At 31.0% G+C, this 17,667-nt stretch overlaps 7 protein-coding genes across 7 annotated transcripts; 5 read left to right on the forward strand and 2 right to left on the reverse strand. All coding sequences in view use genetic code 12, as the record gives it.

The window, feature by feature from the left end:
* Positions 1 to 35: 35 nt before the first annotated feature.
* Positions 36 to 1,613, forward strand: DFJ63DRAFT_322587 (uncharacterized protein; the record flags this gene model as incomplete). The annotated part of the gene is made up of 1 exon (XM_064907442.1): positions 36 to 1,613. One exon carries the CDS (start codon positions 36 to 38, stop codon positions 1,611 to 1,613), a length of 1,578 nt encoding a protein of 525 aa, XP_064762745.1.
* A 178-nt stretch (positions 1,614 to 1,791) lies between these two features.
* DFJ63DRAFT_318515 (uncharacterized protein) lies at positions 1,792 to 4,827 on the forward strand. The gene has a single exon (XM_064906949.1). It carries the CDS (start codon positions 1,925 to 1,927, stop codon positions 4,793 to 4,795), a length of 2,871 nt encoding a protein of 956 aa, XP_064762746.1. The 5' UTR covers positions 1,792 to 1,924; the 3' UTR covers positions 4,796 to 4,827.
* DFJ63DRAFT_318516 (uncharacterized protein) lies at positions 4,828 to 6,778 on the forward strand. The gene is made up of 2 exons (XM_064906950.1): positions 4,828 to 5,196; positions 5,257 to 6,778. Exons 1-2 carry the CDS (start codon positions 5,033 to 5,035, stop codon positions 6,581 to 6,583), a joined length of 1,491 nt encoding a protein of 496 aa, XP_064762747.1. The 5' UTR covers positions 4,828 to 5,032; the 3' UTR covers positions 6,584 to 6,778.
* A 71-nt stretch (positions 6,779 to 6,849) lies between these two features.
* DFJ63DRAFT_312736 (uncharacterized protein) lies at positions 6,850 to 9,342 on the reverse strand (the record flags this gene model as incomplete). Its single annotated transcript, XM_064906034.1, has 1 exon — positions 6,850 to 9,342. The coding sequence occupies one exon, from the start codon at positions 9,340 to 9,342 to the stop codon at positions 6,850 to 6,852; it is 2,493 nt and encodes an 830-aa protein (XP_064762748.1).
* Positions 9,343 to 11,587: 2,245 nt separating this feature from the next.
* On the forward strand, positions 11,588 to 12,883 carry DFJ63DRAFT_312738 (uncharacterized protein; the record flags this gene model as incomplete). Its single annotated transcript, XM_064906035.1, has 1 exon — positions 11,588 to 12,883. The coding sequence occupies one exon, from the start codon at positions 11,588 to 11,590 to the stop codon at positions 12,881 to 12,883; it is 1,296 nt and encodes a 431-aa protein (XP_064762749.1).
* A 1,101-nt stretch (positions 12,884 to 13,984) lies between these two features.
* DFJ63DRAFT_285478 (40S ribosomal protein uS14) lies at positions 13,985 to 14,155 on the reverse strand (the record flags this gene model as incomplete). Its single annotated transcript, XM_064904904.1, has 1 exon — positions 13,985 to 14,155. The coding sequence occupies one exon, from the start codon at positions 14,153 to 14,155 to the stop codon at positions 13,985 to 13,987; it is 171 nt and encodes a 56-aa protein (XP_064762750.1).
* Positions 14,156 to 14,839: 684 nt separating this feature from the next.
* Positions 14,840 to 17,571, forward strand: TSR1 (Tsr1p). The gene has a single exon (XM_064906951.1). The coding sequence runs from the start codon at positions 15,135 to 15,137 to the stop codon at positions 17,487 to 17,489; it is 2,355 nt and encodes a 784-aa protein (XP_064762751.1). The 5' UTR covers positions 14,840 to 15,134; the 3' UTR covers positions 17,490 to 17,571.
* Positions 17,572 to 17,667: the final 96 nt, after the last annotated feature.

Raw genomic sequence — 17,667 nt, forward strand, 5'->3', positions numbered from 1 at the left:
AGAGATAACACACAAACTTATGCTTGCCTAGTATAATGCCACTAGAAACACACCTATACGATATATTACTGGTATTACCAACCGCTACCAGTGATGAGATATCGAAATCATATCGGAAACTCGCTTTGAAATGTCATCCAGATAAAACCAATCGAGATCCTCAATTAACAGAACAATTCAAAGAATTAACCCGAGCATATGAAGTACTTAGAGATGATAGTAAACGGAAAATGTATGATAGCTATGGAGAAATAGCATTAGACAGTTCATTTTTGCCACCTTCTGCACAACAGGTACCGACAAGAGGTCCATCACAACCACAACCACAATCACAACCACCTCCATTTCCTAATGCTAATGATATATTTTCACAAGTCTTTAATGATATTAATAGTATGTTTTCCCAAGCACCAGCTTTCCAATTTGGTAGAAATTTTATGGCCACAGGTCCACCTAATCAAAATAACATGAAGAAAATTGTCGAGCCGGCAGGATCACCACTAGATCAACAAGTTCTTATATCGGGACAAGATATTCATCATACTTGCAGTATTGAATTGGGTGATTTATATTTTGGAAAAACCATAAGGTTGAAATTACCCAAAAACTGTAAATGTCAAAACTGTGAAGGTTATGGTGGATTTAATCCTCGTACTTGTCGAGTTTGTAGAGGATCTGGTAAGGTTATTGTTACTTTTTATAATCAATTTTCTCATTTCAGACAATCGGGAGCTTGTGAAACATGTAATGGTACTGGTACTTTTGTTTCACCCATGGATAAATGTCAAGTCTGTAGTGGAGTTGGTTACAAGAAAGATTCTAAGATTTTAAATATTGATATCTTACCAGGAACTAAAGATGGTGATACTATTGTGTTAAAGGGTGAAGCTGATGAAGGGAGAAAAATCATACCTGGGAATGTTAATATTCATATAAAGGAAATTCCTCATCCATTCTTAGTGAGAAAGTTTAATGATTTGTATATGGAACATACAATTGATTTAAAAACTGCATTATTAGGTGGTCAAATTTTAATTCCAAACTATTTGAAACCAGATCATTCCCTTCGAGTATTTATAAACGTACATGGGTACAATAGTATTAATAATTCAATTAATCCTTCACTTCAATCAGGAGAAGTTGTTGGAACTATTAACACAGGTGAACCAAAGATTGTGAAAGGAGTAGGCATGCCAATTAATAACTATTTAAAAAGTAATGTATATCTCCAGAATTTCATGGAAGATATTAATGATAAGAAAATTAAACAAAACCCTAATAGCTATAACAAGGGCAATTTATTTATAAATTTCAATGTTAAACTACCTACTATTAATGATTTTGCTAATGGGGAAGCAGACCTATCCATATTGAATAGTATCTTACCCAATACTAATCTACCAACCAATGAAAACTCAAACGATGAAGAGATTATAGAATCTCATTTAGCTAATATATCATTTGAAAGTCCAACCAAGGCAAATGTGGACACCAACATGGAATACAGAGGCAGTTCTTCTACGTCGATAGAGGCAGAAGATTCTTTCAATTTTGATGATAATGCAAGATCCAAGAAGAGAAGAAATAATTTCGATAATCCACTACAATTTTAAAGCTTCTCTCTGTGAACCAACCCCAATTTACGATAATGAACCTTACGAACAACTACCAAGCTTAATCAGTTGCATATGTAGAGTTATTTAGCAATGATGCCAAGCTTAGCCATCTTTACCTTATTTAGACCTAGCTTATAGATATTTGTAATGTAATAAATAAATTGTATCACTATATATTTTACGCGCCCTTATCCCCCCCCCTCGTTTAAAAGTGAATCAAATCAAATTTATTTTTTTCTGTTTGATAAACATACATCGAATCCAACTTTAATATCATTGATAGTTAAAGTCAATTGTGCCAAACTAATATGAGTGACAATCATATATTGGATCAATCCATCATCAAGGATTTGTCTAATCAAATCTACGAAAAACGTAAGGCAACTGCGTTTCAGATTGAGAGTTTGATCAAGCCGGCAGTTGCCAACATTGATAGTCAAACCATTTACAAAATCATTCTTGAATTAACCGAATTGACAACAGAAGGGACGACTAATACTAAGATGGGAGCCATCACTGCATTGGGAAGTGTTTCAATCGCTTTAGGTACTCATTTTATTGCGTACTTTCTTGACGCCATCATTAAGCCCATATTTTCAACCTTTCGCGATACTGATGGAAGAGTAAGATATTATGCTTGTGAATCTCTTTATAATATAGCTAAGATTGCTCGTGGAGAAATCTTGTTATATTTCAATGAAGTGTTTGACATTTTATGTATATTGGTGACTGATAACGAATCGGCTGTTAAGAATGCTGCTGATATTCTTGATAGATTAGTTAAGGATATTGTTAGTTCCAAATCAACTGATTATGTTTCCATTTTACATCAAAGAGATAGTTTAAGTGATATACGAACCCATTTGGTTGATGCTGATGGTGTTGCCATTCAAATGAATCAAGTTCAAGAATCTGAAAAGGCATTTTCATTGCCTAAGTTTTTACCAACTTTATTAGAAAGGATGTACACTATTGATCCATTTGCTAAGAAGTTTTTAATTGGTTGGATTGAATTATTTGATGCTATCCCATCATTGGAATTAATTACTTTCTTACCTAATTTCTTGGAACCATTGATTAAATTTATAAGAAATTCACCACCCGATGTTAGATTGGATACTGAAAATTTATTAAATATATTCTTAAAGGAAATCAAAACTATTCATAAAGTAAAAGTTGTGGTTAAGAGAAAGCAGTTGCTTAAGGACAGACAGAAAAAAATAGCATTACAATCAATTGCAGAAAAAGAGAAAGAGTCAGATGATAAAGAATCAGAATTAGGAGATAAGGAAGTGACTCCTGATACCACAGTAATTGACGATGATGAATCTATAAGATCAGAAAGTACAACTATTATACGTAAACCTCAATCTCAAAGTACTCGTCTGGATTCTAAGCCTACCGATGCTAACGAAAAAGAAGATACTGATCTAGGTGACAATGAAGAGGAAGAAGAAGAATACCTTAATGGTCAAGATATATTTGTTGATTATCCAAAACTAATTGATATCACATTATCTTTCTTAAGAAGCTCTGAACGTAAAAATCATCAAAAGTGGAATGATTTATCAACTGATCCTCATGATGTGTATTTAGAAATTCAGTTTATCTCATTGAAGTGGCTTGTTGAGATCTTAGAAATATCACCCGTGAGTTTCTTAAAATTCTTACCAGATTGTATTGCTATCAATCTTGAAAGTATAGCCATAACCGATGAAAACAAGGACTTTGATTTAAGAAATGGGTTCTTAAACTTCAATTTATCATTACAAGACTTTTTAGTTAAATTAAACGGTAGCAGGATTGTGGATCCAAATGATCTGACTCAAGAAATAGATGATAATCTAATTTATGGATTAAATAAGGATGTTTATGACGAATTTGTTGAATTTCAATTACCATCTATATTAGAATCTATCACTAACGAATTTTCTACTTCATCAAATGAATTAGCTAGAATTGCTTCATTAGAGTGGTTGATCTTCTTATATACCAATTATGAACAAGGATTCTTTAAGTTTATTGAAGATGGTCTGCATAAATTTGATTTAGCAGATTTATTAAAATCTTCTAAAGAGAATAGTAATGAAGTGATTTATAAGGTTTTACAATTGGTATCTAAAATATCCGAATCTAACAAGGATTTATTCCGTGATTTCGTTATCAATTTAGTTTCATTTTTTGAACAAGAGTCAAAAGATAAATCGAATACCCAAGCAGTCTCCAGATCTAAAATTGAATTTATTATAAGAAAATTATGTCTTACTTTGAGTTCAGAGAAAATCTTTAAGGCATTCTCGGAAGTTTTGATTTCGGTCGATGATATTGAATTCTTAAATAGTATGATTGTGACGTTAAATAATATATTGTTAACTACTCAAGAATTATCAAGTTTCAGAAAGAAATTAAAAAATTTAGATTCTTATAAACCAGAGGATTGGTCATTATTTTCATCCTTATTTCAAAGTTGGTGTCATAATGCTCCAAGTGCTTTATCTTTATGTTTATTAACATCGAATTATGAATTGGCTTACTTGATTATTAAAAACATATCAGAGTTAGAAGTAACATTCCAATTATTAACCCAATTAGACGTGTTGGTACAATTACTTGAATCTCCAATATTCATGAAGTTAAGATTGCAACTTTTAGAACCAGATAAATATCCATACTTATACAAGACATTATACGGGTTATTAATGATACTACCACAATCATCAACATTCAATACTCTTAAGAATAGATTGGGATCTGTGGCTCAAGTGAATAACACTAATGTTCTTAATCAAACTGCTGCACCAATTGCACCATCAGTTGCAACACCAGGAGCTACTAGCAATACTGCGGGAGCAACCAGTACTCAATTATCGATGCGTAAAAAGAGAGTGTATGAAATGTTAGAGAGATTCTCTAAAGTTCAAGATATTCATGAAGAAGTTATCCTTGAAAAGAGATTTCGTGATCCATCACTTTTCAAAGATTCATCCCATGAAAGTAGTAGTATTAATACTGCTAATAATAGTATTATTCATAAAACCAATGAACGAATTACGAGTCAAGGTTCTACATATCCCGAAAACAATGGTAACAAAAAAGATTATTTTGCTATCCATACTACTAGTGACGATAAAATAATCAGTAAAAGATCAAGTAGTAGTAGATTAGGTTTAAATAGATAAGAATAAATATAATGTTTAGTTAGCCCATATTTTTTTTTTTATCTCCCATACTAAGAAAATTATCAATTCATTATCAATTTACAGTTTAGTAGTGCGCAACCAACAAATTTTTTCTCCTGGTTGGTTAAAGTGTAATCCAACCCTGTTTTCAGAATTTTTTGTTGTTTACGTTTTTTATCAACTCAATTTTTGCACGTTAGCTCTAGAATCAGTGTTATACCTCGTATTGGTGTACTTATGTCTAATAGTGATAGTATGAGGAAGTCCTTTCAGGCTCAGGTTGATAAACAACGTGCAGCTGAAGCATTGAGAATTGCCACTCACGGTAACCAACATTTACACCATCAACAACATCTTCATAATCAAGGTTCTGATGATCACCACCATCAACAATTGTTAATGCAACAACAACAACAGCAGCAACAGCAGCAGCAACAACAACAACAACATCAGCACCAACAGCAACAACAACAACAGCAGCAACAACAACAACAGCAACATAATCAGCAACAACATAATCAACAACAATCTCAACAAGATCCGTATTTGTTATCAAAGACCGACCTTGATTTAACTGAATTTGATTTAAAGTCTAGAGATTCTAAATATAGAAGATGGACTCCTAAGATGGATCAATTTTTAGTTAAATTACTTTCTGATGTTGTTCATAGTTATCCAAAGGGTGCTGATTCCGAAATGACAAAGAAAGCTTGGGCTTATGTATGTGGACAATTAAGATATGCTAATCCTGAGACTGTTTATTCGACCTATACCAAATATTCAGTTCAACAACATTTAGTCAATGTCAATCATCATAGATATAAAATTTGGTTTGTATTAATGCTTCATCAAAAAAATAATCCTAATGCATCCGGTTATTCATATAGATGGAATCCTGATTTAGGTAGATTTCAAATTCTTGATAATAATACAGGTTCATTAATACTTGAAGATCGTCAAGTAAAATCTTTATTATACAGCGAATCTTTATCCTTACCTTCATTAGCTGCTTTCAATAAGGGTAATTTAATAATCAATGACTTTTTTTTGAGTGATAATTTAAAGTATATGTCAGTCTATCATAATGAAGTATTACCTTTATTGATAAGGTTAGATGGTCGCTACGCAGAAGGATTAGGTGATATATATAGTGAGATTCCAAGATTTGATTATCAAGAAGCTAGTCTTGAATATTTCAAACCTTTGATGCCAAGTGGTCGTAAATATAAATATCAAATCGATCCTCAATCATCATCCAAACCCAAAAAGAGAACCCATTCCGATTCAAGTGCTAATCCATCAGATATTTCATTACCATTTTCCAAGGGCTTAGCATCTATGGGAAGTGATGTTACTGATAGTGAAGTGGGTGTTCCTTCCGGTCCAGGTCCTGAAGATGTATCAGTAGATCCTGCTCTTAAAAGAAACAGAACCTTACAAGATACTACTGCTTCTGGCATTGACTTTGAAAATGCTTTGGCCAGTGCTGCTATGGCTGCAATAAACACTCCACCAGTAACAAATGGTCGTGATCAAACTCCATTTTATATTAAGGATCGTAAATGGTTTAATAAATTGGTTAGTTTACATGATTCAGGACATCTTGGATCTGATGAAGTATTATCAGTTTGTGAAGGTGTAAGGGATGGTAAAATCCCATTATTTATGTTGAATGTGTTAGATCAGAATTATTATCCTACCAGATCAAGTATAACAGAAGATTTATCGGATGAAGAAATTGCCAAAAGAATAAGAATATTTGTACTTCCGATGGTGTTTAATACTTGAAATAGAGGAAAAGTTAGATAGAAAGAAAGTGACTGGGGATATTTTATTCAGATTCTGTGTTATTTTTGCTGATTTTTTTGTTTTGTAATTGATTATTGTAGTTTTAGTTTGTGCCATTTAGTTCTTATTTTCTATTATTATTGTATTTTTTATCTTTTAAATTATTTTATTGTTCCCACATATATTGTAAATCATTCTATATATATCTATTTAGTCTTATATAAAAAACTTTATAGTTATCAATATTAAAAAAAAACCACTTTAGTTTAACGAGTTGAACTTCCATCAGTAGAATCACTATAACTTAAATCTTTTTTATGTGAACTCATGACAGATCGGGTAGAATTACTATCATTTCTTCTCATGATATTACTACTTCGACTATGAAGTTTATTTGGACTTAAACTTCTTACATTCTGACTTGAAGAAGGGACTTGTAAATTCTCAGTAATGGTATTTAATTCATTATCAGCTTTAGTTGGACTTATAGAAGGAGCATTTGATTGGGCATAATCTGAAGGGGATACTACTGAAATAGATCCTTTCAAGGACTTGATATCATACAATGACATGGTATTTTGAATGGCGTTCTTTGAATTAGATACGTTTGGACCTGGATTTATTTGCATTTGGGGTTCTCTAGTATTTGAAGCCATATGACTAAGCATTTGTAAATTTGAATGGGTGGTTGAAGTATCAGGTAAAGTTGTGATGATTTTTGGAAGAACCGTTGAAGTTTGTGGAGGAGCTGGAGCTGATTTCTTTTTATGATTGGTAGTGTTATTATCATCATCATGAATAAATGAAGATAATTCACTTGATAAATCTTCCAAATTTTGAAATACTGAAGTATTGGTGGTTGAATTAGATGGTCTCTTACCTGAAGAAGTTGTAGTGTTGGGATCTTTAGTAGATGATGAAGATTTTGTACTCATATCAGTAGCTTTATGTTGAAATTCTTGATTATGAGGTGGGGTTGTGAGTTTATGAACATAAGGTAATGAATCAGATGATAATAATGTGGTAACTGATCTATTTATAGGTTTCAATTGATATACTTTGGAATTGAATAATGCACTTTCAACATCATCAATATTATTATATTTTTGGTGATACGATTTATTGAAATTATTGATGTATAATGATTCTTGAGATATCGGTTTATTCAATTTGGGTGAATTTGATGAATGAATTTTATATGGATCCAAAGTACTGGTTGTTGTCTTTATACTTTTATGATCTTGTGAATTAGTTTTATTTGAGTTATATCCACTTTTTGGAGAATCAAAATTAATACTACCAAATATATCAGATGTATAACTGATTTGAGGTGAAGGTAATAATTCAGAAAAGAGCGATTGATTCTGTTGCATTAATTCATCAGTATTGATTGATTCTCTTGATCCATTAGTTGATTCTTTATCTTCTTCTAAACCTGGATTACCTTGACCTTGTTTTGTCCTTGTATTTCCATCACCACTTCTACTATTAGAAGATGAATTCTCTGAAGAATATCTTGAGGAAGTGGTTTCATCATCAATATATTTATCGAATCCACCTTGAAGTAATCTATATTCTATCTTTGCCGCTACTGTTCTTCTTAATAAAACTTCAAATAAAAGTTTTTGATTGATTTGGTCAATTTCTTGTTTCTTTAATAAATGTAAATCATCAGGATAAATTTCTTCAAATCGAGGTACTCTTCTTAATTTATTGGCAAATACGGCAGATTTATACTTTTGATATACGATTTCTTTAAATTGAATATTACTATAATGACGACTATGACTTGTTTGAGTATGTTTTTGAATAGGAGCTGAAATTAATTTGGGATTGATTTTTAATAGTCCAAATTCGTTATCTTTGGACATATCAAAAATTTCATGAACAGATTGTAATCGTGGATGAATACTGACTAATTGATTATATCTGAATAATTGCATTCTTTTGGGTAATAATTCTCGAACTAAATCTTCAGCATTACAACTTTTAAGAAATTTTTGTAATTGTTCATTACTTTGGAAATCAGGACTTGAAACTTTAGGATGATGATGTTGTTGAGGTAATTTGGTATATTTTAAGGATGTCTTTCTTTTAACCGGGAATCTAAACATTAAACGATCTCTTTTTCTTCTTCTAGTTGAAGTTAAATCATCATCTTCTGTATACAAATCTTTAGCTTCAACTGTTGTATTTCTACTTTTTATTTTATTTCTATTTCGTAACGTGGCTTCTCTTGAAATTATGGATCCAGATCTCTTCAAAGAAGAATCATCAACTATGGTAACAACTGGAGGAGTATGACGTCTTGGACCAGTTCCTTTAAGATTAGGTGGAGTCATTTTACCTTGATGAAAGTTTCTTTCTATTTGAAAATAGGTTGAATGTTGAACATTTGGATCTCCAAATATATCTTCACTTGATGATCTTGCTGATTCTCTTATAGTTGAAGGTTGTACCGTTGTCCCACCATAGATGGCACCGAAAGGATTGACTTGTCTTGAATTATATTGCTGGGGCTGTTGTTGTGATTGGACATGATAATTTGGAGATGGTCTTTGTCCTCGCTGTTGGAGTTGATGTTGATGAAATCTATTTACATGACCTGAACTTGCTGGCGAAGAACTTGATGATCTGTTCTGTATCATATGAGGGGGTGGTAATGGTATATGATGGGGAAGAGATTGATTTGATGAAGAAAATTCATTCCGAGCCGTGGTGAATGATTCTTGGGTTGAAGTATTGAACAAGGTAGCCATATTGCCAACCTGTCTTCTTCTACCACTGGTATATAAATAGGTAAATAGACACTTTTGAAATTATTGAAGTTAAACGAAAGAAAGAGAATTCTAATGAAGAAATTGATTAAAATTAAATACTAAGAATTTAAACAATAGTTAGAAATCAGAGGCCAAAAACTTTTTTAATAATATAAAAGAAATTTAAATTACAATTGTTAATGATCGCTTGAGGTACACTCATGCAGCAGCTGCAATCAATTAAATTTCAAATCAATCAATATTCTCTTAGTCTAAACTAAGTTTAAAAGGGTGCTCGTACTATTGATGACGATATGTAGAAATTTATAGGGCGTTGAACATGGCTGGCTGAGAAAAAATTGTATACATTGTTCCTAATTAGGCAATTCGGATTTTGTGTTACTTTAATGTGTTGTATACAGGAGAGGTTAAATATAGTAGTATTTACTATATATTATTAGTATGATTAATAGAGGTATAAGTAGAGGTTTAAATGGTATAAAGAGATTACAGATAGTCTCATCCATTAACTTATGTGAAGACATTAGATATCGTTCTTTATATGCTGATGTAGCCCTAACTATTCGTATAGTTATCATATTAGGATCAAAAGAGGTGACGTCAACTCATAGTAAGAATACAATATAGACAAGTTAAACTAGATAAATCAACTTATTTGACTAACTCTAACAACAACTAATCAATATTAGATATTCATTTATTATCCATGCCTATCAAATTGACATTAATCGTATAAAATAAAGTTAGACACTGTAAAGGCCCAAAATAAATTACGACCTTTCCTGTATATAAATCATGCTTTTTGACGAGTGTTTTTATTTTTGGTGACAGGGAGGAAAAAAAGTCATGAACAAGTTTATATAAGATCAAATCACAACACGTAGTTTCTTGATTCTATTTATAAATCAATTATACACTCACTATAATCATCAATCATGGATAAACTTAAAGAAGTATGTATACGATGATGTGATCAATGGCTTATTGATGGATCAATTGGATTTTCTGGGACTCAATTGTGGAAGAATTGGGGGTTATACTCCGCCTGTGTGCTGCCATTTTTACAAACACTTCACCCATGTGAGAATATGTTGTAAAAACGGCCCCAGGCTCCCTTTTGATCCCATAACTCAATTAAATCAATCATGAATTGGGTTTATATTCAGACTATAGATGAATGACATTATACTAACTATCATCAACTTTTAGAAAATCAACAACTTGAAGTTAGATGCTGAAAAATGGCAAGAAAAATCTGATGATTTAGCTGTTAAGATTAAAGAATTAGAACAAGAAAACTTAGATAAAGATCATCAAATTCAAGCTTTAACTAGAAAGAATCAAGTTTTAGAAGAACAAGTTGAAAAATTAGAAACTGATTTAGGTACTGTTAAACAAACTGCTGATGAATCTCATTCTTTAAAGACAACCAATGAAAATTATTCTAAAAAGAATCAAGTCTTGGAAGATGAATTAGAAGAAGCTGATAAGAATTTAAAGGAAACAACTGAAAAATTAAGAGAAACTGATATTAAAGCTGAGCAATTAGAAAGAAAAGTTACTTCATTAGAATCTGAAAAGGATGAATGGGAAAAGAAATTTGAAGAATTAACTGAGAAATATAATACTGCAAAGGCTGAATTAGATGAAATTAGTCAACAATTAGAAGCTATCTAAGTGTCCTTTAATTGATACCACCTCAATTTAAAACGTGAGAGAATGTGACACATCTCTCTGATAAATAATATATATATATACCTATAAGTTTATTGTTTTTATAATAATAAAAATAAGCTTATCTATCTATTTTTATACCTATTTTTTACTGCTTGGCTTTTGTTTTCGTTTTTATCAAAAATTGCCACATTCTTCCCTAAATCAAAATCAAAAAGGGATATCTCTTAATATAAATAAATGGAATTACGATAATTATACTTATTATATAGATAAAACAAGATGTAAATTGGTTATGAATTGTCATAATTGTCATAAAGTGTAACCATTATAAATTCGATTGTTCTAGATGTGTGGTGGTGATTCAAAATATTTTTTTTTTTTTTAAGAATTATTTTTTTCTTTGATAAACTTAGAAAAGTTATAGATATAATTAGAACAGAAGATAACCTACTGTATTGAGTTTGAAGGAGTCATAGTTATAGAGAGACCCTTTCCCATCAAAGGATCATCCATCCATCAATCATCAAATAAAAGTGTATGACAGAAGATGACGGTATTGGAACAACTTCGAAAAAGATTCACTAGTAATCTTGAATCTCATCAGATTGATGAGGATTATACAGTACCAGTTCGTCATAATTCATCTACAACTTCTATAAACCTTCATGCCAATAATAATAATAATGGGAATAATGGAAATCATATCCATCGAAGTAGTATGGGAGATAATGAAATATATAATTCTCAACATTTTGATCCTGATGAATCAGTTCCATCCTATGAAACATCACAATTTTTACATCAACATCAATATACATCAACTAATTCTATGCCTCAATCGGCCAATTTATCGAGAAATAGTTCATTGATCTCAACTGATACCATGTTTCATGCCATGCATTATAATTCAGTACCTATACCCCCATCATTAATCCCATCCATATCAGCTGCATCAACGATTGGAATTTCATCTTCCCATCAACCGCCCCCACCCCCACCACCTACACAACATTTACCACCTCCTTTACCATCAAGTTCAGCCACTATAGTAGCTAATTCTCGAAAAGCAGAATTGAAAAAATCATCCTTAAAACAATTGGGTTTGAAATTCCTTAATGCAAGACAACATTTCGCATTAGCATTATCAAGAGATGTATCATTATTACCACCATTAATTGGTTTAGTTCAATCATGGTCCCGAATGATCGATCATTCAGAAGAACCCATCGATGCCACCAATCTAGAATTAATCAAATCATTAACTAGTGCAAGAGTAAGTGAACATTTCTTAACTGGATTATGGTGTATTGTAGCAGCATATTTATCATATTCGGTGTTAGATGGATTAATTATTCGTTGGATTGTGATTTATCTGACTCCAGCTGCTATTGTAAGAGTATTATCTATGTCTGCTATTATCATTACGGCAGAAAGATATTTAGTGTCGACCTTTTCAGCTGATGGATATCGATATGGATTACATATTTGGATTTTAATAAGTTGTTGTTTAACTTTAACTTATATTGGACAAAATTTCGTTACATCAAATTTAGAATTAAAAAAGTCCAATCCTCTATCAGAGCAGAATTCACCTATCACAATGTCATCAAATAATAATGCATTATCATACAATCAAACATCGTCATCATCATCATCATCACAGCAACAACAACCCCAAGTACAAAAGACAAGAGCAAGATTTTTTGACTTTTATAATATCGTCGTATTTGCCGTGGTACCGGTTGGATTAGCAAGTTTTATTACTATGATAGGATTATTACGATCATTATTGATCTTAAGAATCGATATTGATCAAAGTTTCGGTAGTGGATCTTATTTTTAATGAATCATGAAAGTTGATCTTTCCTCATTGCTTTTTAATTTATTTTATATTCTTTCATTTCTTTCAATGACACTGGTATAAATGTGTCATCCAGCATCCTTTAATAATCTTTCCTTTTTTCCTTAATTACTTCATTCTGCTCTATAAATTTGCTATATTAGCTTTTTACTTAGCTTATCCCATTATTTATTCGAATAGATATTCAAATTATAGTTTTTGCAATCGAAGTTCAATACTGTAACCAAATAGCTGAAAAACTCCGGGTAACCCTAATATTTCCCTCACACTCTTCCCATTACTATAAAAGAAAAAATTGATGGTAAAATTTTTTAATTATTAGTTTTACCCTTCTTTTCCCTTTTCTTTAATCAAAAAGTATTAAATTACTGGGAATATTTGCCACGGCGAGATAATGTATATTGTCAAGTTATACTCGTTGCCATTTAACAATAAATGTATTTTTAATTTTCCCCAGAGTGAGCTTTTCCCTGTTAGGAAGTTTGATTTCCTATGGGTCTCTTTAGTGAGGCGATGGATTTTGAATGTCGATATTTTATGGGATACAGATTGTAAGAATAAGTTAGTATTATATAAAGTAAATGAATTAATGAGCTGAATGTGAGCGAGTAAGGTTGACGTTTCAATATCATGGTTTAAGACGTTGTTTTGAACTGATAATGTTAGTGTAATTCTATGATCTATGCGATAGGCCATATCGTACAACTTTTCAGAGTTCAACCCATTTGAACTCATATGTTATGGACCCCAAATCTACTGCCTCTCGAAACATCACACCCTTACAAGACCCAGATTCAATAACTTCACCAACAACTACACGGTTCAAACTATAATAGTTTTTAAAATATATATATTAAGTCATTATATAACAACTTTAAAATTTTTTATATGTAATTTATTTATTTATTACCAAAAAGCATCTTAAAAAGAACACTTTTAATGAATTAAAAACCTCTAATTTAATTTAAAAGATAATTAATTGATTTTTTTGATGATATGATGATTAGATACCCATTAATGAACAATTTTTATTTATTTATGATACACAAATTTAATATGAATTATGAAAATTTTATAAATTGTTTAACGGTATTTGGTGAAACCAATATCAGCAGCTTTTTCTCTGAAACATTGACGACATAAATCAATACCGTATTTTCTGATTAAACCAGAGTGGGAAGAACAATGACGACATTGTCTTGAACCTTTACCGAATTTTCTTGGGTGGGAGAACCAAACACTTTCGTGAGCCATATTGCTAAAAAGAAGTTAGTTAGTATTTAAAGTTAAGGGGAGAAGGTGTAAATGAAGTTGAGTTGAGTTGAGTTGAGTTGAGTGGAGTAGAGTAGATCTAAGTAGAGTTTATATGAACGTTGTGTGGATGGAAGAAACATAATATGATTTTTGATAGGACAAGTATTATGATAAATATTTCAATCTATACTGATTCTACGAACATTATTTGAGACGAGTAGAAAGTCTCTTTCCTATTAACAAATGATATAAACCTTTAAAGGTCTTTGGTGTGAGTTTCATAAAATGGTTGACTTGTTTGATTGAATTACATATTTTTTCACTTAATTATCTGATAACATTTAATGATTGAATTTATAGGTCTGACACACGGTTAACTCGATTGAAAATGATATAAATGGATCTATTAACATATTGAACATTGATTTGATATATTAGTTACTCTGATTGATTGGTGTTTCATTCTATTCATTCCACATATATTGATATACTTCTTTTGGTACTCTTTAATCTTTCATTCATATGATGGATGGATAGGTTCCACTTTATTAGATGACACTCTTGAATATTCTGCTCTCTTCTCATTCCACAACTCATGGCTTCGTTATGATCGTATTATTACATACAATTATTTATAAGTTCGTTGAATGTATGATAACAAAAGGATTATAATTAAACTGATTCAAATTTAAATTTTGTATTTGATAGAATTTTTTTCAAACTGTTTGGTGAACTCAATTTGTTAGTGCGTGGATGTACATAGTTAATTTTCTGTGGAAGGGAACAGTCCTGTATTTTAAAGATTGTCCCAAAACGGACAGGGTTCAAGCCCCCGACAAACACACGTGAGATGCGCGTGATCTCTGAAAAATTAAAAAATGTATAAACCTCATCTCAATAAATAATTATAATAGTTAACGGTAACTATAATTAGATCAAAATATACTATCATTATCATCCTACTACTCATTACTTAAATATGGCTAAAGGTGGCCATTCACATAGGTCTACTTTGAAGAATGAACATAAACCTTTCAAATCAAAGCATGCCAGTAAAGGTCAATTAAAGAATTTGGTTAAAGGTAAAGTTGAGAAATCAACTGGATCAACTAATAATAAAGCAAATAAAGTGTTAACTAAACTTGAAAGAAAGAATTTAGCTAAACAATTAAAGGGTAATAAGATCTTAGAAACTAAAATATCAAGAAAATTATTCGAAGGATCTCATGGTGTTGAAAAAATCATTACTATCATATCTTTAACTAATGATATATCCCCCGTTGATATTGCAAATCAATTATTTAATACTATTCTTAATCAAGATGAAAAGAAACCTATTGATTTCACTTATCCTTCCGTCAATAGTTTCACTGTAGATAGATTCAAATCAAATGTTAAAGTCATCATCCCCAATCAAGATAATTTCCTTAAAATCTTAGATGCTGCAAAAGTATCTGATTTTGTTTTATTCGGTATATCAGCTACTAAAGAAGTTGAAACTGAATATGGAGAACAATTACTTAGAAGTTTAACTGCTCAAGGTATTGCTTCTGTCATTGGAGTCTTACCAAATTTAATCACTGCATATCCAAAAAGAAATTTACAATTAGATATAAGACAATCATTACAATCATTCTTTACTCATTTCTTCCCTAATGATGAAAAATTATTCGCTTTAGAATCAGAATCAGAAAATTTAAATTGTTTAAGAACTTTATGTCAAAAATTCCCCAAATCAATCACTTGGAGAGATACTAGAGGATGGTTAATTGCTGATTCCGCAATTCATTCTCAAGAAAATGGTACAGATCAAATAATTATAGAAGGTATCGTAAGAGGAGCAGGATTCAATGCTAATAGATTAATTCATATTCCAGGTCAAGGAGATTTCCAAATCAATAGAATTGAAAAAATCCCTAAATTAAATCGTGGTGATGTGGATTTAGATATTCCAAGTTATACTCCTGATGAAAATCAAGATACTTTAGAAGATTTAAATCCAGAAGAAATCGATATGGATGATTTTGAAGATGAAGATATTTATGATGATGATAATATTGGGATTAGAATGGATGGTAAGAATTATTTCGATGATGAAGGAACCAGAAAAATCGCCAATAGAACAAGATTACCAAAGGGTACTTCTGAATATCAAGGTAGATGGTTTGTGGATGACGTATTAGAAGGTGCATCTGATATAGAAAGTGAAGATGACGATGAAGATATAATAGGTCAAGCTGAAGATGAAGAAGATATCCAAATTGATAATGAACGATCATCATCTTCTGTGAAATTTGCTGAAACCAATACTGAATATGCCCCAACTGAATTTGATTCTGAAATGCATGTTGACTTATCTCCTGAAGAAGAAGAAGCTCAATTACGTAGATTTAGAGAAATCGCCAGAGAAGATTTGGAATTCCCTGATGAAGTTGAATTATTACCAAATGAATCAGGTAAAGAAAGATTAAGTGCTTTCAGAGGTATAAAATCATTATCTAATTGTGATTGGGATTGTGATGAAGAAGATATTGAAAGTCCATCTATTTGGAATCGTTTATTAAGAATTTCAAATTATAAAATCACCAAGAATAAAATTAATAAAGATCATATTAAAAATACTCAAATCCCAATTGGAAATAAAATAAGGATATATTTAAATGCTCCATCCTTAATTTTAGAAAGATTCAATCCTTCTAAAGAACCATTCCCAATTTATGAATTATTACAACATGAACATAAATTAGCCGTATGTAATTTCTCCTTTGAATCATGGGAAGATTATGAAGAACCAGTTCCATCAAGAGAAACCATGATTGTTCAATATGGACCAAGAAGACAAGTGATAAGACCAATTTTCAATCAAAATTCAAATAATCCAAATAATGTTCATAAATATGAAAACTTCACTCATTTAGGAGCATCAACCATCGCTACTGCCATTGCCCCAGTATTATTCAATAACGCTCCTATAATTTATTTCAAACCGGGTCAAACTGATGGATCATTAGAGTTTATCGGTCAAGGTACATTCTTAAATTGTGATCATACTAGAATAACTGCTCAAAGAAATGTCTTGACCGGTCATCCAGTTAAGATTCATAAATCAGTAGTTACGGTTCGTTATATGTTTTTCAATTCTGAAGATATTCATTGGTTTAAAGCTGTTCCATTATTTACAAAATCAGGTAGAAGTGGATTCATTAAAGAAAGTCTTGGTACTCATGGTTATTTCAAAGCTACTTTTGATGGTAAATTAACTTCTCAAGATACTGTTGCCATGAGTTTATATAAGAGAGTTTGGCCTGAAATTTCAAGTTCATGGACTGAATAAAGTCATTTTTAGTAGTTATGTTTAGCATTATTTTTAGTTTCTTAATAGGCATTTAAAATGTACATTAGTTTTAATTTTTTGGTGATTTTTTTAATTTTGTATATTAAGAATTATGAAACAAATAGTAAGGGTTTAAATTATATAAATGTAGGTATAGCACAATAAAGAAGCAAATAAA

This window comes from Scheffersomyces coipomensis, assembly GCF_036884675.1.
Source record: "Scheffersomyces coipomensis strain NRRL Y-17651 chromosome Unknown DFJ63scaffold_3, whole genome shotgun sequence".
NCBI classification, from domain to species: domain Eukaryota; kingdom Fungi; phylum Ascomycota; class Pichiomycetes; order Serinales; family Debaryomycetaceae; genus Scheffersomyces; species Scheffersomyces coipomensis.